Here is a 22,827-nt window from a genome sequence, read left to right as displayed (position 1 = left end):
TTTGAGCCCAAAATGCCCAAAAACAAAGAACCACCCCAGATTAAAAAAAAAACTCTGAAAATATTGAAACCCTAGCCTCCAAAAATTCTTCTAAAAAATTAGGAACAAGTTGCAGCAGATGAAGGCTCTAATACCATGAAGAAGTTGAGAAATACAACTTCAGAGATCCCATGAACACCTGCAAGAAAAATACTTGTCACAAGAGAAGAATGGAGGCAAAAAAACAATAATGGCTCTAAAGAAAAACATTATCATTTAGAGAGGGAATGAATAAAGAAATACAATACAATCCTTATAAAAGGAGATTATGCAACCCTAAAGAAATCCTAAAGGGATAATATGTATTTAATAATTAGAATAATTATTAAATACCTACAATATTATTAAATGCCTAAGTTTAGCTTAAGTGTAGAGGATAATAGACTAATAATTAAATAAATAATTATTAGCTAATACATGAAAACTCTAACAGAAAATAATTCCATCTAGAATTCTCACTTACATATTCATTATTCAGTAAGAAAAAATCATTCGACAAAATATTTAATTAACAACCAAATATAATTCTTTTGAATAATTTCAATTGATTTAAAATCGAAAGGTTCACTTTCAAAATCTACCTCAATTCTCAATATCAGAATAACTGATGTATTGATCAGTCAATGGGTTAGGTTCACTCACTACTCATTTTTATTTACTTTATTTTAATCAAATAATTAAGAGAAAAAAGTAAGAATATTCTAGTAATTGAAATAAAATTAGGTATTAATAGTTGAATTTATTATTATTTTTTCAACAATGAAAATCACGAAAGTGAAGTATGTTATACCTAATCTTATACTATTCCTTGTCTTATCAATACCATGAAAAAGGAAACAAAAAGTTATATCTAAAAAAAAAAAATCTATATTAGTTTCCCTCAATCCTATCACATGTTTTTTTATGTTATAACAAAAAAAAATCATGACAAGTACTTTTTTTTTATAATCTAGATCAAATTTGAGATGTAGAAGTATTGTGGATTTCTCCTTTTAATGCATATATATTATATTGAAAATATAAATATTTAATAAAATGAAAATGAATTAATTAAATTTTCCTGATGTAGAGGTGATTAAGAAAGTTGCATAAGTGAATATATAGCCTACAAAAAAGCGAGACAATCCAACTAATCATGCTTAAACAATGGAAAGAGCTATCGACTTATCCCTCCATCGAACTAAATTATCCAAAGGTGTGTGTGTTCATGAGCCCATGCAAGAGTTTCAATCAGTTCTTGCCAATATCCATGTCATTAAATAAAAAACATAAATCTAGTAGCCCAAACAAGATGCCCAAATAAGAGGATCCATGCCCATATAGATAAATTGTTCATACCAAAATGATTACATCCATTAATTAGTTGTGAAGAATTTAACCAAAAATTTCTTAACCATCCCATTAAATAAGTGGAAGACTCATTAAATTGAGCTACATTTCCCTGCCATAAGGTGATATGCTTCCAATGCCAATAAAAAGTAACCCATCCAATGGTATTCAACATCCATAAAACTACTAAATATGTGTAGGATTATTCTGTAGTTCTTTATAATATTGCATGACACTCTACCCTTAGTTCTAAATGACATGTCATTTAGTTGCTAATGCATGAGAATGCAAATGGTATGGAGTGCAAATAATTTATTTAGAAACACAATATGGAATGATCCTTGGTGCTAAAATGGATCGTGCATGATAAAGAGGGATGCGAACTACCTAAAGGATAAGCAATATGTCCTAAAAGCACTAATGCAAAACAATGCAATTGTGGCATAGAATGGAAACATAATTTATAGAAATACTATATGATTATCCTTGGTTCTATGTGGATGCAACATGATAAAAATATTTTAGCATGAGCTAAGAGATTCTAAGTTGTATATGATTATTGGTACTGCACAAGTGGCACATCAAACAAGGGCTTATGATGGCGTGTAGAATGAATCCTAGTGTTGCATGTATAATGCAAGGAACTGTGCATTATGGTGTCCATGTATAATAATGTCACAACCCTCCTTTATCAATTTTTGATTTGATACAATTCTATTATTTTTTTGGTTGAGCTATTGAAAATGATTGAATAAATATTATAAAAGAATAAATAATGGACCCACACACACACTTGGAGAATATAATTCAAAAGGCATTATATATTTTTATTTTTATTTTCCCATTCCCAATTATGGCACATGTTTTAGGAGCAATTAGAAGCTTCTAGAGGAATCTTCAATACCTTGCATGTAACTCTCCCACTAGGATTTTAATCAATTTTGCATGAGTCCAATATTGGAAAAGAATCTCATTCTTAATTAATTTCTCTAGATAGTGGAATTAAGGGACTTTTCCTATATATTGTATGCAAGTTCTCATAAGAGGGAGTTGATTATGTTTTGAAGAAAATTTTCCAATTTCCTTGTTGTTAGTAGTAGGATCTTCTTTGGTAGTCACATTTTCGTTGTAGGATTGTTAAGTTGTTCTTGAAGATTTCTCTCAAGTTGCAAGGAAGGATCTAAGAAGATAGCTAGAAGATTTGAGAAGATTCAACATCGAGCTTCGATAAGTGAGGTTCTCTTCTTTTATGAGAAATTTGTATTATCAAAAAAAAAAATAGCTTCTAGATCTTTCTTTACAGAAAAAAAAAATTAGATTGTAAATCTTTTTTTTTATTTAGGGATAAATATTGATAAAGGTACTTTCCATATAATGCATGTAAAAGATAGCTTTATTATTTGTTTAATTTTCTTTACAAAAAAAATATATCAGATCTTGCTTTTGCTTTTCAAAAAAAAAAAAGAGATTTTCTAGATCTGTGCAAAAATCATATTTCCTTATTTAATTACTTTTTCTGATTAAACTCTTCTCTGTGTGATTAAATGATAATCACTTGTGTATGAATCTTGTTCCTTATTATTCTCCTCTTAAATTTATTTCTCTCGCTCTTGGAATGGAAATCTGAATGTAAATCTTATTTCTTTACTTAAATCTTACTTCCCTATGAATAATCTTACCTCTATGTGAATATAAGTTTGATCATCTGTATATGAAGTTATTTAAATATTTTTCCTATGAGTAAAAAAACCCATTTCTCTCTAAATGTAGATTTGATCGTTTATGTGTAAATTTTAATCCCTTAATTAATTCATTCTCCTCTAAGAGCATTCTTACTTCTCTGTGAACAAAAAAGGTCTGGAAATAAAGTATAAACTTCATTGTATTCATTATTCTTTGTGGAAATAAAGTATAAATCTCTCTTTGTGACAAAAATTGTGTACATTTAGGTGTTTATTATCAATAATTTCTTCCTGAGAAAACTCTATTTTCCAACTATATTGTGAAGATTTCATCTTTATCCCAATAGACTTCAAAAAAAAAAGAGGATCTTTCTCTGTGTATCCATGAACAGTTATAACCCTTGAGATCAAAGTTATTTCATAAATTTTCCTGATTTGATTAATTCATTTTTTTATTCTATATTACTATTATTCTCATGGGAAAAAGTTAATTAAACTCAGATCATATCCGTTTATAAATTACCATATACTATATTTTATACATATAAATAATTAAATTTGCGTTCAATAAACTTCGACATTATTTACTTTTTGAAACAATTATTGTCGGGCAGCGTGCAGGGGAGGTGACATTAAGGTAACCGCTGGAAGTGGTACCCCCCACTACCCTACGATCACTGTTACGTCAGTGGCCGCAAGGTAGTGGAGGGGACCACGACGGTCCCCTCATCACTGCGGGCCTACACCCGCAGGTCCGCAGTGATGATGCGACCCGTGCCCCCCCCCCACCCCCCCACTCCCCATTAACTTTAAACAAGTCTCGTACCTTTTTTTTAGTTATTTAGATTTTTTTTTTATATTAAATTGCAAACTAAAAATTGTTAATAATTGCCTTAGTTAAATTTTAAGTTAGTAAATTTAGGAAAATCTATAAATAATTTGGATATTGTGTAATAAATTTGTAATTTTAAATTAATGTATATAATTGGAATCTTGCAATCCAATTGAGATTTATTGGGTTACTTGGTCGGAGATTTTAGGTTCATTTAAAACAATTAAGTCATATTATTATGATTTGATCCAAAATTGCCAAAAGTCTAAACTAACTGCTCATTTGAACTAGTAACTCTATAATTAATTATTCTCATGATAGAAGTAAACATTTCGTATTTTTGCATGTAAATGACACTATTTTTGCATCATACGAATTACTTATATATTAATTTGCATTCATTGACGAGCAAGTTACATTTCCATCATCTTCATGCAAGTTACATGTTTTAATATGTGAGTTCATAATTGTCATTATCATGCATTTATATATTAAATAGTTTAGTTGTAGAAGAATGGTATTTTTATCAAGTGGTACTCGAATGCCATCGAAGTAGTTGTTTCAATTAATTAAACTTTGCAATGTCTAATTATGTACATTCATTTCATAATTGTTTTCAAGCATGATGTTTTTTTCTTAGTTAGAAAACTAAATAAAGGAAGTCGGAAAACCAAAACCTAGCAGCGTTCAGTATATACAGTGCCTCTGGGTCACGCTTATGGGCAATGCCTTCGTGTTGAACTACTGCACTTAACGCCTAATAAAGCTGCACCAACGACGTCTGTGGCATCATCCTATAAATTGTCAAGGAGTAATAAGGGACACTTGGAAGTTAAAATCCAAGGGGCAAGTAATCCCCCTTGGATCGATAATCTAATAAGATAATCCTTAAATGATTTTTACATCTGTTGAGTTAAACCATAGTAAACCCCTTTAGGGCTGATTAAGCGAAATGCTTTTATGAAATTGATTTAATCTTGAAGAGTTGTTGTCGATTGAAAATTGGGTCAAGGGTGACGCTTATGATAGGTGTTAGAATCTAGTTGTTTTAGGCCACAAGCAATAGGCCATCTTGATCCCTTTGCTTAAGTTCTACCACCGTGGGTAGCAACCGTAGAGAAACTGTCTGGGACATTGACCCTAGAAAGGGTTGCGTACCCACTAATCAGTTTACACAAAACCATAGAGTAGAAAATAGAACACATACTTTATGCCTTGATCCCGTGCCGAAACGGGTATGTAGGCAGTCTTGGGACAGAGTTGTCCCTAGTACTCAGGCGTTCGTGGATGGGGTCTAGGTTTGGTAAGAAGAAGGATTGAGTAGAATCCTAATTTGAAAGATAAGTATAATAAAAAGGAAAAAGTAATTCAATGCATACTCGAAAGGAATCCCGTATGGATTTGCTTGACTTCCCAAGGCTTGAAGCCAAATTCCGAGGCAAAATTCAAGCTTGTATTATGTTATTTTAATTTCTCTTAAGGAAGGCGACCTCGGTGCACTCCTATTAGAAGAGTGTAGTACTTAGTGAGTTACTCAAGACCCGAATGGTCCCGATGAGTCTAAGTCTCTGGCCAGAGCACCTCCTATCCCAATTGGATAGATGCCTACCCCATATGGGTAGATCCCTATCTTGTATTGGATAGATGAAACCTCCTGCTCTATGTGGACAGATGCCTAACCCATATGGTTAGATGCTCATCCTGGATGGATGAATGCCTAATCCTAATAGATGGATGCCCAGAGTATGTGATTGAATCAAACACAAATGATTTAAGTAAACAAAAAAAAAAGTGGTCAAATTTTGTTGGGTTTATTAAAGTGGGTTATTAGATGTGGTATCAGAGAAAATGTTCAAATCTAGGCCTTGTGCTCACTTCAATTTACATAACTAAGGGAATGTTTTGCAAGGGTAGAGATTAAATTATAAAATCTTAAATTAAGAACTAACTACATAATTTAATTTTTAGGTAAAACCCTAGAATGGCTAGAGGAAGAGGAAGAGGAAGAGGAAGAGGAAGAGGAAGAGGAAGGGGAAGGGGTAATGGAAGATGTACTACCACTAGGAGACAAAGGGAAGATAACCATGAGGAAAATCATGACGAAAACCATGAAGAAAACCATGAGGAAGACCATGAAGGGGATCAACATAACCCAGGGAATAACGAAGATGGGGTCGAGGCTATAATCAACCTTCTAACCAAACAAAGGGATAAAATCAACTTCCTAGAGCAATCAATGCAGGACCTTAGGGCAAGACAAAATGTCATTGAAAATCAAAGTGGAACTGAAAATGGAAACCCTAGTAGCAATCAAGGGATTATGATGAGTAATAGAAGAGAAAATAACATATTGGAACTCTCTAAGGATTTGAAGAAAATCACCCCTCCTAAGTTCGATGGGAGGCAAATTGGTGAAGGAGCTGAGAATTGGTTAAATGAAATGGAAAAGTACTTTGAACTAAGAGATTTTAGCAAAACAACCAAGGCCTTATGGGGTTCCTATCAACTCACAGGGGAAGTGGCTAGTTGGTGGACCAACACCGAGGAGCAAAATGGGTATAGCAGGGATACGATCACATGGGATCAATTTGTTCACCACTTCTGAAAAAGGTGGCTCCCTCAATTGTTCTTTGATGAGAAGGTGACAAAATCCCACAATCTATGTCAAGGGCCCCTATTAGTCCAACAATATTGGGATAAGTTTGCCAAATTACTTAAGTTTGTACCAATGTACCAGAAAGATGAAGAAGGCCAAGCGAGGAAGTTCATTTTGGGACTAAATACCAACATAGGGGCAGAGGTTGACATGCATGGATCCAAAAACATGAACGAAGTACTTGAAAAGTCCCTAAGGCAAGAGAGGAAGATTCAAACACTAGCAGGGCAGAACTATAATGGGAATCACTCTTGTAAAAGGAAGAAGGAATTCAAGGGGAACACTAACTTCAACAAGAGTCAAAGGAATAATTCTTCTGAAAGAAGGCCACCCCCTAATCAATATCAAAGGAATAGAAATAATAATAATAATAGGGGAAATAATAACAGAGGCAACTATAATAGGAATGACCAGCAGAACATGATAACTTGTCCACCCAGAGCCAATGAAACAAGGAATGATCCCCCTAGGAATCAGGGCAGGGGGGGTCCTCCAGGTGGATGCTTTATGTGTGGAGGAAACCATTTTGCTAGAGAATGTCCCAGGATGCAAGGTCAGATTAGGGCTAACCAACCACAACAAGGGCCCCAACAAAGGATTCATGCAACAGTTAGGAACCAAAGAGCAAGATTCCCAAATGTTCCTGTGGAAACTACAGGTACACTATTTGAACAACCAATTTCAATTCTAATTGACACTGGGTCATCTGAATGTTTCATCTCACTTGAATTAGTAAGAAAATATGCATTAAAAGTTAATCAAATGGAGTCATCATGGATGGTTCAATATGGGGATAAGGCAACTAGGGAAGTAACTAAGTGTTTGTCGAGGGCAAGAGTACAATTTCCTGAGTTTGAAACAAGGGTAGATCTCTTTGTGGCACCCCTAGGATTATATGATGTAATTATTGGAATGAGTTGGTTAAGAAATCATCAAGCTAATGTAGATTGCTATAAAAAATTTGTTGAATGTTTGGATGATGGGGGGAAAAGGGTCAAAATCCAAGGAAAATTTAACCCCATTAATATAGAAACCATATCAGCCATGCAATTAAAGAAGGAAAGAAGAAGAGGAGGCCTAATCTATATGGTTGAAATTGATGAAGGAAAAGAGGAAAATACCCCAACCTTTGAAAATACCCCTTTCTTAAAAGAATTCAAGGATGTATTTCCAGAAGAATTACCCGGCCTGCCCCCTAAAAGGAAGTTTGACTTTTCTATCGACGTTCTACCGGGAGCTGAACCAGTATCAAGGGTACCTTACCAAATGAACACAATTGAATTACAAGAGCTCAAAAAGTAATTAGAGGAACTCTTAGCTAAGGGATTAATAAGGCCAAGTGTGTCACCATGGGGAGCACCAGTCTTATTCGTTAAGAAGAAGGATGGAACCTTAAGGCTATGCATCGACTATAGGATGTTGAACAAGGTCACAATAAAGAATAGGTATCTCTTACCTTGAATAGAGGATATTTTTGATCAAATGAAAGGAGCAACATTTTTCTCGAAGATAGACCTTCGATCAGGATATCATCAACTCATAATTAAGGAGGAGAACATTCCGAAGACAACTTTCAGGACTAGATATGGGCATTATGAATTCACAGTAGTTCCTTTTGGTGTAACCAATGCCCCAGCTGCATTTATGAACCTAATGAATAGTGTACTCCATGACTACTTGACAAATTTGTTTTGGTATTTCTAGATGACATATTGATTTACTCTAGGAATGAGGAGGAACATTTAGTACACCTACAAATTGTTTTGCAAAGGTTGAGGGAACATAAGTTATATGGGAAATTGTCAAAATGTGCCTTCTTCGAGGAAAAGATTCACTACCTTGGGCATATAATATCAAAGGAAGGAATAGCAGTTGATCCAGATAAGATAAAGGCAATAGTAGAATGGCCAATCCCTAAAAATGTTTCAGAGGTAAGAAGCTTTATGGGGCTAGCAGGGTACTATTGGAGGTTTGTGGAAGGATTCTCTAAGATAGCAAACCCCATCACCTCATTACAAAGGAAGGGTAAAAGGTTTGTGTGGACAAAACAAAGTGATAAGGCATTCCAAATTTTGAAGGGGAAACTAACTTCAACACCCATTCTAAAAGTACTAGATCCGAATGGACATTTCACAGTCATAACTGATGATTCTATCAAAGGTTTAGGAGGAGTGCTTGTCCAGGATGAAGGGGTAGTAGCTTACAAATCTAGGAAGCTAAAGACTCATGAAGTTAATTATGCACCCCATGACTTAGAGTTAGCAGTGATTGTGCATGCCCTACAAAAAAGGAGACACTTCTTACTAGGGAAGCCCTTTGAGTTAAAGTCAGATAACCAAGGACTAAAGTACATTTTTACCCAACCCCACTTAAATGCTAGACAAATAATGTGGTTAGAGTTTCTAAGTGAATATGATTTTGAAATTGAATATATTAAGGGGAAGGAAAATAGGGTGGCAGATGCTTTAAATAGGAGGAGACACTTGATGACTATAGCAACATTCAAAACTTCTTTCAAAAGGCAAGTAATGGATGAGTAGGGACATGACCCATCGTATGAGCAAGTCAAATTGACTTTAGAATACGATCCAACTGATCCTAAGGTTGAAGGGTATACATTAGATGAAGATGGGTTGCTCAGATACAATAATAGAATCTATATTCCTAATTCAGGAGACTTAAGGGAAGTAGTCTTGTCAGAGGCTCATAACGCCCCTTACTCAGGGCACCCAGGAGTTAACAAACTTTATGCAGATCTAAGGAAGTTATACTTTTGGCAAGGGATGAAGAATGACATAGTCAAGTATGTGGCTGAATGTTTGGAGTGTCAAAGAGTAAAGGTAGAGCATAGGCATCCAATTGGATTATTACAGTTACACGATGTACCTCGACACAAGTGGCAAGTTATTAGCATGGATTTTGTGCAAGGGTTGCCCATGTCACCTTCTAGGCATGATACAATAATGGTGGTAATTGACAAACTAACTAAGGTGGAACACTTTATACTAGATGCACCTACCTTGGCTAGGCGCTTTGTTAAGGAAATATTTAGGTTGCATGGAATGCCAGAGAAAATCATATCAGATAGAGATGCTAGATTCAATTCAAGGTTTTGGACAACTCTTCAAACAACTCTGGGAACTCAACTAAATTTTAGCACTGCATGCCATCCTGAATCCAATGGTTAAACAGAAAGGAAAAAATAGATTTTGGAAGACCTACTTCACATGTACTGCATGGACCAACAGAAGAAATGGGAAGATTACCTACCTCTGGTAGAGTTTTCTTACAATAATACATATCAAACATCTTTGAGAATGACACCTTTCAAAGAATTATATGGTAGACCATGTCAAGCACCTTTGAGTTGGGATAGCCTTGAAGATAGAGTAATTGTTGGACCAGATATGTTGAAGGAAATGGAAAGGAAAACTAAGGAAATTAGACAAAGATTCAAGGAAGCCTTAGATAGGCAGAAAAGTTATGCAAACAAGAACAGGACACCAAGGGAGTTTGAGGTGGGAGAGAAAGTCTTCCTAAGGGTTAGGCCACACAAGAGTTCCATAAGGTTTGGGAAGAAGACTAAGCTTGCACCTCATTATGTTGGACCTTTTGAAATATTGGAAAGGATTAATCCAGTTGCATACCGGTTGGCCTTACCTCCCCAGTTGAGCCGAATCCATGATGTCTTCCATGTATCTCTTCTTAAAAAGTATGTACTGATGAGAAACATATTCTGAATTGGGATGCTTTACAGGTCCAAGAAATGGGAGGAATAATGATAGAGCCATTCAAAATCTTGGAGAGGCGCCAGTGCCAATTGTGCAACAGAGAGGTTGATCAATGCAAAGTACAATGGAATCAATATGATGAAAACAATGCCACGTGGGAAGATACTAGGGAAATGCAATAGTTGTTTCCTTTTTTGTTTTAAACTAATCATGAACTATGGACTCTTTTGGATATATTCAATAAGTGCATCGGGACGATGCACAAATTAAGGGGGGGAGGATGTCACAACCCTCCTTTATCACTTTTTGATTTGATACAATTCTATTATTTTTTTGGTTGAGCTATTGAAAATGATTGAATAAATATTATAAACGAATAAATAATGGACCCACACACACACTTGGAGAATATAATTCAAAAGGCATTATTTATTTTTATTTTTATTTTCCCATTCCCAATTATGGCACATGTTTTAGGAGGAATTAGAAGCTTCTAGAGGAATCTTCAATACCTTGCATGTAACTCCCCCACTAGGATTTTAATCAATTTTGCATGAGTCCAATATTGGAAAAGAATCTCATTCTTAATTAATTTCTCTAGATAGTGGAATTAAGGGACTTTTCCTATATATTGTATGCAAGTTCTCATAAGAGGGAGTTGATTATGTTTTGAAGAAAATTTCCCAATTTCCTTGTTGTTAGTAGTAGGATCTTCTTTGGTAGTCACATTTTTGTTGTAGGATTGTTAAGTTATTCTTGAAGATTTCTCTCAATTTGCAAGGAAGGATCTAAGAAGATAGCTAGAAGATTGGAGAGGATTCAACATCGAGCTTCGATAAGTCAGGTTCTCTTCTTTTATGAGAAATTTGTATTATCAAAAAAATATATAGCTTCTAGATCTTTCTTTACAAAAAAAAAATTAGATTGTAAATCTTTTTTTTTATTTAGGGATAAATATTGATAAAGGTACTTTCCATATAATGCATGTAAAAGATAGCTTTATTATTTGTTTAATTTTCTTTAGAAAAAAAAAATATCAGATCTTGCTTTGCCTTTCAAAAAAAAAAAAAGAGATTTTCTAGATCTGTGCAAAAATCATATTTCCTTATTTGATTACTTTTTCTGATTAAACTCTTCTCTGTGTGATTAAATGATAATCACTTGTGTATGAATCTTGTTCCTTATTATTCTCCTCTTAAATTCATTTCTCTCACTCTTGGAATGGAAATCTGAATGTAAATCTTATTTCTTTAATTAAATCTTACTTCCCTGTGAATAATCTTACCTCTATGTGAATATAAGTTTGATCATCTGTATATGAAGTTATTTAAATATTTTTCCTGTGAGTAAAAAAACCCATTTCTTTCTGAATGTAGATTTGATTGTTTGTGTGTAAATTTTAATCCCTTAATTAATTCATTCTCCTTTGAGAGCAGTCTTACTTCTCTGTGAATAGAAAAGGTCTGGAAATAAAGTATAAACTTCGCTGTATTCATTATTCTCTGTGGAAATAAAGTATAAATCTCTCTCTGTGACAAAAACTGTGTACATTTAGGTGTTTATTATAAATAATTTCTTCCTGAGAAAACTCTATTTTCCAACTATATTGTGAAGATTTCATCTTTATCCCAATAGCCTTAAAAAAAAAAGGATCTTTCTCTATGTATCCACGAACAGTTATAACCCTTGAGATCAAAGTTATTTCATAAATTTTCCTGATTTGATTAATTCATTTTTTTATCTATATTACTATTATTCTCATGGGAAAAAGTTAATTAAACTCAGATCATATCAATTTATAAATTACCATATACTATATTTTTATACATATAAATAATTAAATTTGTATTCAATAAACTTCGACATTATTTACATTTTGAAACAATTATTGTCGGGCAGCGTGCAGGGGAGGCGGTATTAAGGTAACCGCTGGGACTGGTACCCCCCACTACCCTACGGTCACTGTTACGACAATGGCCATAGGGTAGTGGAGGGGACCACAGTGGTCCCCTCATCACTGCGGGCCTACACCCGTAGGTCCGCAGTGATGATGGGACCCGTGGGCCCCCCCCACTCCCCATTAACTTTAAACAAGTCCCGTACCTTTTTTTTAGTTATTTATTATTTTTTTAATTTTTTTTTGCAAACTAAAATTGTTAATAATTGCCTTAGTTAAATTTTAAGTTAGTAAATTTAGCAAAATCTATAAATAATTTGGATATTGTGTAATAAATTTGTAATTTTAAATTAATGTATATAATTGGAATCTCACAATCCAATTGAGATTTATTGGGTTACTTGGTCGGAAATTTTAGGTTCAATTAAAACAATTAAGTCATATTATTATGATTTGATCCAAAATTGCCAAAAGTCTAAACTAACTACTCATTTGAACTAGTAACTCTATAATTAATTATTCTCGTGATAGAAGTAAACATTTTGTATTTTTGCATGTAAATGACACTATTTTTGCATCATACAAATTACTTATATATTAATTTGCATTCATTGACGAGCAAGTTACATTTCCATCATCTTCATGCAAGTTACATGTTTTAATATGTGAGTTCATAATTGTCATTATCATGCATTTATATATTAAATAGTTTAGTTGTAGAAGAATGGTATTTTTATCAAGTGGTACTCGAATGCCATCGAAGTAGTTGTTTCAATTAATTAAACTTTGCAATGTCTAATTATGTACATTCATTTCATAATTGTTTTCAAGCATGATGTTTTTTTCTTAGTTAGAAAACTAAATAAAGGAAGTCAGAAAACCAAAACCTATCAGCGTTCAGTATATACAGTGCCTCTGGGTCACGCTTACGGGTAATGTCATCGTGTTGAACTACAACGACATCTATGGCATCATCCCTATAAATTGTTGGGGAGTAATAAGGGACACTTGGAAGTTAAAATCCAAGGGGCGGGTAATCCCCCTTGGATTGATAATCTAATAAGATAATCCTTAAATGATTTTTACATCCGTTGAGTTAAACCATAGTAAACCCCTTTAGGGTTGATTAAGTGAAATGCTTTTATGAAATTGATTTAATCTCGAAGAGTTGTTGTCGATTGACAATTGGGTCAAGGGTGACGCTTATGATAGGTATTAGAATCTAGTTGTTTTAGGCCACAAGCAATAGGCCATCTTGAGCCCTTTGCTTAAGTGCTACTACCGTGGGTAGCAACTGCAAAGAAACTGTCTGGGACATTGACCCTAGAAAGGGTTGCGTACCCACTAATCAATTTACACAAAACCATAGAGTAGAAAATAGAACTACATACTTTACGCCTTGATCCCGTGCTGAAATGGGTATGTAGGCAGTCTTGGGACGGAGTTGTCCCTAGTACTCAGGTGCTCGTGGATGGGGTCTAGGTTTGGTAAGAAGAAGGATTGAGTAGAATCCTAATTTGAAAGATAAGTATAATAAAAAGGAAAAAGTAATTCAATGCATACTCGGAAGGAATCCCATATGGATTCACTTGACTTCCCGAGGCTTTAAACCAAATTCTGAGGCGGAATTCAAGCTTGTATTATGTTATTTTAATTTCTCCTAAGGACGGTGACCTCGGTGCACTCCTATTAGAAGAGTGTAGTACTTAGTGAGTGACTCAGGACCCAAATGGTCCCGATGAGTCTAAGTCTTTGGCCAAAGCACCTCCTATCCCAATTGGATAGATGCCTACCCCGTATGGGTAGATGCCTATCCCGTATTGGATAGATGAAACCTCCTACTCCGTGTGGACAGATGCCTAACCCATATGGTTAGATTCTCATCCCGAATGGATGAATGCCTAATCCTAATGGATGGATGCCCAGAGTATGCGATTGAATCAAACACAAATGATTTAAGTAAAAAAAAAAAAAAGTGGTCAAATTTTGTTGGGTTTATTAAAGTGGGTTATTACAAATAATTAATTATTATATGGGAGTGCTTGGATTATCTACCCATTCTTGAAAGATAATGATCCTAACTATATGGTGTCATGTCTCATTTCCTTGTCAATCAGAGTCTATACATATTAATTTTGTGCTTGTAACTTCCCTATTTCCATCAATTGTGTCTTCCCTTCTCGAGTACGTATTTTATTACAACTCCACTCTCTCTTCTTCTTGGATTTTAATTTTTTTTCTTATCATCATGTTGTTTCTTGACTCCCAATGCCCCAATCTAGAGTATGTGTCTAGTGGTATGGTCAAACCCCAATCCTTGATCCCCAATATTTCTACCTATGTTCTTGTTCCCCTTATAACTTCCCAAAACATGATATATTTTTTTTAGTAGTTGAATTTTAGTTTCATAACATTCAAAAAAATAAAATTCTTTTGAATGATCACTAATCAAATTCAAAGTTACAAGTGTGCTTGGTGGCTGACCTATTTTATTTGTGAAGAGTATAATAGAGTGAATATTTTTATTCAAGCGCATCATATAAAATTATGAGAACTTGTGTTTGAGCATGGGAGTCTTAGGATGAAAACCCTATTAATTTGAAAAGGTGATATAATATAGAGTTTGCGATTTAGCTTAATTGGGCATGGATTCTAGCTATATTGTAGTGATCTAATTTATCATTTGTATTAGTATGAATTACTATTGTAATTGATAATATTTCAAATCTATTTGAATGTGTGATCATTCACAAGAAATATTTATTTGATGATATTGCAAAACTAATTGATTTCATTGTTGTATGGACTATAATGATATTGCTAATATAAAAATAATAAGTTAGTTCTAAGTGATATAAGATCTATTTGATAGTTTTGTTAACCAAATAATAAGTATTGTGGAAGCTTAAGAATTGGATTTACATTATTGTTTTGGTTTGGGACATTACATATTGAAGGAAACAAATCAATCTAGTGTGAAGATTGTGTGGCATTTTTGACTCATGGGATAACTTTTGGAATCTAATAGCTCTTACCACTCATTGAGATGGCTCAATATTTTGATAACTAGTTATGTAGACACCTTAGTAATGATGTAGGTAAGGATTTCAAAGGATTATGTCACACAAATAAATTGGTGCAACATCACATACTAGATCCTCACAAAAGGATATTAAACATATAAGAAGAAGCATTGACATGTGACATGCAGATACTTCTAGTGTCCTATGAAATTAACCATCCCAAATTGCAAGGCTATAAAGGAAGCATGTTTCCAAATTTAAGTTCACAATTTATCTCTATAAATGGTATTCTTCATGCTACAACCATTAACTAGAAAAATTAATAGTTTCCCTTGCGCCAAAATTTATAACTGAAATAAGTGTTCTAATTTTATGTCTAGCATGGACTTGTGATTGTTTCATGAAGATATACAACATCAAGGTTTATTTCTATTAGCTTGTGAGAACTACGCTATTTTTTAAATGCATGAATAATTATTCTGTAGATGGCATTTCCCTTGAAGTAGTTAATATATTTATGTTTGTTTCACTTTGTACCTTTCTTGGATGGTTTGTTCTTGTTGAAGGTAGAATTTTCTTTAGTATGAAGGGTTTGTCTCATTTCACCTTCAACCTTGTCTCGTCCTTAATGAATTCATGTAGTAATGATATTCTCACATTTTCTTAAGTTTGGTTAGCTTTAGTTTGGACTAAATGAATGGGGGTAGGTAACTGAGATAATTGAGGAATCTATAATACTTTAACTTAAAGGTACCCAACTTTGTATAGAGGCCATGCAAGGCATTAATGTAAACATGGACTAACTAGTCGTGTCGTTGGTCTAATTGTTGCCACCAAATGTAGTGATCACTATGAACATAGACATGTTTAGGATAATATTCATCCTTGAAATATTCTAAAAAAATTCCTAAGTTATCTTAGGTTTTCCTCCTATTTTATCTTCTTCCCAATCTGCATGGAATTTCCACCACTTATTGATGGTTAAAGAAAATTTTAGAATCAGTATATTTATCTTTTTTTTCCTCATAAAAAACATTTATAGATAAATATGACTTTGAATGATTAAACTAGTTGTGTACAACATCTAGGCATGAATGTCTAAATTCACTTGGAATTTAGGGATGATACAACATGGAACCACTCATTTGAGGAATTTATGAATTGGCTAAATAAAAAGGTCTATTTTTGTTGAAGAGCCTTTGTGATATCATGTTTGAATATCACAAAGAGTACATTTTGCTCATCTACCATATAAACACATTTGAAATGAATTGTAAAGTAATCTAATGGTTCTCATGGTTTAACATCAAGTCTTAACTAATTTGATATTGTTTGGTAGGACATGCAAGATGAACTACTTTGTTACTAATGATGTAGATCCCATGTGGTCTATGGGACAATGACCCAAGTTTCGACCTAGATGTATTGTAAGGAAATCATAATCAATATGGGGATAAAGGAATTAGGTAGAGAATAATTTACATCTCCACATTCTATATATTACACTCTCTTGAAGATGTACAACTATACATTTACAAGGTAAAGATCCTAAAAATATCTCTTATCTATTACGTTATAAATGCACATGTTTAAGATGGATGTTAGTATATAAATTAAACTAATTGTTCTTAGATATTTATGACTCTTCATCTATTTCTAATAGTTATTATTCTAGTCACATGTTTTTTTGATATGTGACATGTCACTAATAGCTCCCAAAGATGTATGTGACTATTTAATTGTGCTATGTGATGTTGCATGATATTTTGTATTGAGTTATGAAATGGAACTTGTGAGTGATAATACACGAGAACATAAGTGCAACATCAAATGTAGATAGAGTTGTCAACAATATTATATGGTATGATGCTTAGCAGTATGGAAATGACACACGATGTAAATGGTTGCACATGAGTGTGGATTTTGAGTTCTATGACATGGTTCCTAGCACTATGTATTTGGCACATGAATCAAAGAGCTATACAACATGGTTCATAGCACTATGTGAATAATGTGTGGAGTAAGGAGTTACATGTATAATTACATAGTGTGTCACTGATGTATAGTAGTGTGTGCACTTACACTATAACATTTGTATATCATTACCACTTTGGTTCCTTATGTTTCCTTGGTGCTTCCTAGTTTATGATTGTTATGCATCCTCATGCTTACTATATATCATGTTCATTTTCTCACGATTCTCATGCCTACCTACACATGTTCTCATCCCTACCTACCAATCTTCTCATGCCCATCCTTATGACCTTAACATATTTAGATCACATTAATATGATGTTTGTGCTCTATCTTATTCCTATTTATTACTTCTTATCTTATTAGACTAGGGGGCATTGTTTTGATCCTCATTCCATGGTTGAGCTTTATTTGCCATATCTTTATAGTAGGTGCATCATGCCTTCCCATTTTAAAGTGAAATTTCATTGCCATATCTTTACATCATGGGTATAATTTCCTCCCTATATTGTCTTGAGATTATATTCCTAAATCTGGAGTATCACCTTACCTTAATAATTGTGTGCTAATCCTCTTAGATATTACATTGCCTATCCTGATGTTGTATGTACTGACCATTGACACTCACATCGCCACTTTCACTTTTCTTTATTGGAGAAAAAATTATATTCCTTTACGTTTATCTCTAGCCCATGTTCTTACCATAATTTATCATTCAATAACAATAAATTCTAGAATGAATTGTAAAGTGACGCATTCATGACACAAATCTACTTTACATGATACAATATGGAATTGGTCTCCAATTCACAAAATTAATCACAAAATTAATGTGAAGGGTTTGTCTCATTTCACCTTCAACCTTGTCTCATCCTTAATGAATTCATGTAGTAACAAGCTTCTCATATCTTCTTAAGTTTGGCTAGCTTTAGTTTGGACTAAATGAATGGGGGTAGGTCAATGAGATACTTGAGGAATCTATACTACTTCAACTTACTTTAACTTGTACCCAACTTTTCATAGAGATCATGCAAGGCATTAAATGTAAACATGGACTAATTGATCATGTCCTTGGTCTAATTCTTGCCACCAAATGTAGTGATCACTATAAACATATACATATTTAGGATAATATTCATCCTTGAAATATTCTAAAAAAAATTCCTAGGTAATCTTAGGTTTTCCTCCTATTTTATCTTCTTCCCAATTTGCATGGAATTTCCACCACTTATTGATGGTTAAAGAGAATTTTAGAATCATAATATTTATCTTTTTTTCTCATAAAAAAAGATTAATAGATAAATATGACTTTGAATGATTAAAATAGTTGTGTACAACATCTACATCTAATTTACACTTAAACATGTATGGATGTCTAAATTCACGTGGAATTTAGGTATGATACAACATGGAACCACTCATTGAGGAATTATATGAATTGGCTAAATAAAAAGGTCTATTTTTGTTGAAGAGCCTTTGTGATATCATGTTTGAATATCACACGGAGTAAATTTTGCTCCTCTACCATCTAAACACATTTGAAATGAATTGTAAAGTTACCTAATGGTTCTCATGGTTTAACATCATGTCTTAACTAATTTGATATTATATGGTAGGACATGCAAGATGAACTACTTTGATACTAATGATGTAGATCCCATGTAGTCTATGAGACAATGGCCCAAGTTAGGACCCAGATGTATTGTAAGAAAAACATATTCAATATGGGGATAAAGGAATGAGGTAGAGAATAACTTACATCTCCACATTCTATACATACAAACTCTCTTGAAGATGTACAACTATCCATTTACAATGTAAAGATCCTAAAAATCTCTCTTATCTATTACGTTATAAATGCACATGTATAATTTACATGTTGAAGACGGATATTAGCATAGAAATTAAACTAATTGGTCTTCTATTTATGACTCTTCATCTATTTATAATAGTTAAGATTCTAGTCACATGTTGTGTTGATATGTGACATGTCATGAATAGCTCCCAAAGATGTATGTGACTATTTCATTGTGCTATGTGGTGTTGCATGATATTTTGTATTGAGTTATGAAATGGAACTTGTGAGTGATAATACACAAGAACATAAGTGCAACATCAAATGTAGATAGAGTTGTCAACAATATTATATGGTATGATGCTTAGCAGTATGGAAATGACACACGATGTAAAGGGTTGCACATGAGTGTGGATTTTGAGTTCTATGACATGGTTCCTAGCACTATGTATTTGGCACACGAATCAAAGAGCTATACAACATGGTTCATAGCACTATGTGAATAGTGTGTGGAGTAAGGAGTTACATGTATAATTACATAGTGTGTCACTGATGTATAGTAGTGTGTGCACTTACACTATAACATTAGTATATCATTACCACTTTGGTTCCTTATGTTGCCTTGGTGCTTCCTAGTTTATGATTGTTATGCATCCTCATGATTACTTTATACCATGATCATTTGCTCATGATTCTCATGCCTACCTACACATGTTCTCATCCCTACCTACCAATGTTCTCATCCCTACCTGTCGATGTTCTCATGCCCATCCTTACGACCTTAACATATTTAGATCACATTCATATGATGTTTGTGCTATATCTTAGTCCTATTTATTACTTCTTATCTTATTAGACTAGGGGGCATTGTGTTGATCCTCATTCCATGGTTGAGCTTTATTATCCATAGCTTTATAGTAGGTGCATCTTGTCTTCCCATTTTAAAGTGAAATTTCATTGTCATATCTTTACATCATGGGTATAATTTCCTCCCCATATTGTCTTGAAATTATATTCCTGAATTTGGAGTATCAACTTACCTTAATCATCATGTGCTAATGCTCTTGGATATTACATTGCCTATCCTGATGTTGTATGTATTGACCATTGACATCCACATCACCACTTTCACTTGTGATTATTGAAGAATTTTTTTTAATCCTTTACATTTATATCTAGCCCATGTTCTTACCATACCTTATCATTCAATAACAATAAATTCTATTAGATTGTAAAGTGATGCATTCATGACACAAATCTACTTTACATGATACAATAGTTCACAAAATTAATCATTACAATTCAAAAATTCAAATTTAAAATTTGTCAAGCCCAACTTATTTCATTCCTACCATGAACCAACTTGATATATATTTCATATGAATATTACTATAATTAATATTTAAAAACATTGAATAGGATGATATGGCATTGAAACAGGAAAAAACCTGAAAATTATTTATCATTCAATCATCATCTTCTTATAATTGCCTTCAAAGATCCATTCCTACCATGAACCAACTTGATATATTTCATATGAATATTACTATAATTAATATTTAAAAACATTGAATGAAAATTATTTATCATTCAATCATCATCTTCTTATAATTGCCTTCAAAGATCCATTCCTACCATGAACCAACTTGATATATTTCATATGAATATTACTATAATTAATATTTAAAAACATTGAATGAAAATTATTTATCATTCAATCATCATCTTATAATTGCCTTCAAAGATTCATTTCATTGGAAAAATATTTTCATTGGAAAAACTAAAAAGAATCTAATCTATAACGAAGTCATCTAAAACATCTAGATGCTCTCCTTGATCAGTTTTTCTTCACGACAAAACCAACTCAATTAAAAAAAAAACCAAACTTGACACTTATGATCAAGTAATCTATTTACAGTCAACAATAGAACAGAAAACAATAAATCAGAAAATAGAAGTACCCGATTTGCTATATTAGATTCCTAGACTACTTCACAATGCGAAATTGACCCACAAACATGGAAATAACCTACAAAGAATTTTGAGTCTACACAAACTCTAAGAACAACGAACATCTCAAAAGCATCATTTTTGCAGATTATGACAGATTGATTATAGATATTGGTGTTAACTTTCCTTCCTCGGCTTTATAACTTAATATCTAATTCAATCAGGCAGCAAAAAGCTGCCCACAATTAATTTCACAGAACAGATAATGAAGCAACCTACACTTCAAGATTTATGTTATGATCCCTGCTGTGGACATTGGGAATCTACCCAAAACCCCTCAAAATGTATCAATTCCAATGCAAGAACAGAACAGATAAAAACCAGAACATCATCATCGTAAGTGGAATGCAAGCAAACAAAAACATAATGTTTTAAAAAAAATAGCAGAGAGAGGGGATAATTGTCTAGAAAACAGAAGCCTGTAGGTGTCCACTCCTAACAATCTGTTCTCCATGCATTACATGTAAAGACAGTCCGTGAGTTGTCTGGTTTTTGTTTGTCTGTAAGCTTTACAAATGGTACACATGTCAATAACCCTGTACACTTGTCATGATAAGTTTCACACACGTTTGACACATCGTGTTATTTTTATTTGACATTCATAAACCTGATACCTAATGAGTCATACCGAGCCTGGGTGATTTTTATATATATACACTAGTCTTTTAATGCTGTTCTATCATGCAGGTAGAAGCAATCTATAAGCAGTGTTTTGAGTACTTTCTTTGAAGTTTATAAGAGTATTGGATAGATATATACACATATATTTGTGTGTGTGTGTGAGTGAATTTGAAAGATGGGTGATCGGCAGCAACAAGCACAACAACAGGCACAGGGCATGATGCAGAAGATACAAGAAAAAACACCCAATTTACAGCAGATAATGAAGCTGGTTGGTGCAATTGCTGTGGGAGGGATACTCATGGTTATGGCTGGCATGACATTTGCAGGGACTGTGGTAACACTGGTTTGTGCCACCCCTGTGCTGGTTTTCTTTAGTCCTATACTTGTTCCTGTTGGAATTGTTTTGTTTTTAACCATGGCAGGTTTTCTGTCTGCTGGTGGGTTTGGAGTTGCTGCTCTCTCTGCTCTCTCATGGATCTATAACTACATGAGAGGAAAACACCCACCTGGGTCTGATCAGGTGGACTATGCAAGGCAAAAGATTGCAAGCAAGGCAAGAGATGTGAAGGAAAGAGCCAAGGAGTATGGTCAATATGTGCAGAATAAGGCTCAGGAGGTCACCCAAGGAGCTTGAACAATATATTATCATAAGTACATCTAAGTCTACTTTCACTAGGCCATTTGCAGTATATTATTGGAGGCATTTCATGTTGGATCGCAGATATATATACATAGAGTATATTATGCTCTCTGCACCATTCATCCATTAGTATATTGTTTCATGGAAATAATGTTTTTATAGGTTTTTCCTTTGTAGTCATTGGGTTTTGTTCAGTATCAGGCCTCTAGTGGTAGTGAAGTTGCATTTGATCCTCTGTCGTTGTAAATGGCAATGTTGTGTTAAATTCTGTTTAAGACATGGTAAATGTTTAGATCATTGTATTTGATCTCTATATATAGTGTTTTTTTTCTCTTATTCCGAGCTGCAGCTCTGTGGGCATCTGAGATTTTTCCTCTGCCGTGGCTAAAGCTAAATATGTGTGCATGTTTTAATCTCCTAAAGCTTAAACAATCAAAGAACTATTAACTTAATCCATGCTAAAAGAATGATATTTTATTCTCAACATTCAAACATGCCATAGTCTATTTCAATGGGAAAATGCTTAAACATGCAGTAATGCTGTAATGGTGGCGGCAACTCATGTTAAGCTATTTTCTGCAATAGTTCAGATTGA

The 22,827-nt window shown here is 33.6% G+C and overlaps 1 protein-coding gene across 1 annotated transcript; it reads left to right on the top strand.

Annotated features, from left to right (window-relative positions):
* The first annotated feature begins 21,636 nt into the window (after nucleotides 1–21,636).
* On the top strand, nucleotides 21,637–22,568 carry LOC131069965 (oleosin G). Its single transcript, XM_058005511.2, has one exon. It carries the CDS (start codon nucleotides 21,765–21,767, stop codon nucleotides 22,224–22,226), a length of 462 nt encoding a protein of 153 aa, XP_057861494.1. The 5' UTR covers nucleotides 21,637–21,764; the 3' UTR covers nucleotides 22,227–22,568.
* The last annotated feature ends 259 nt before the right edge of the window (nucleotides 22,569–22,827 follow it).

The sequence above is a fragment of the Cryptomeria japonica genome, chromosome 6 (assembly GCF_030272615.1).
Source record: "Cryptomeria japonica chromosome 6, Sugi_1.0, whole genome shotgun sequence".
In the NCBI taxonomy this organism is placed as follows: domain Eukaryota; kingdom Viridiplantae; phylum Streptophyta; class Pinopsida; order Cupressales; family Cupressaceae; genus Cryptomeria; species Cryptomeria japonica.
This window is presented reverse-complemented; position numbering and strand designations above follow the sequence as displayed.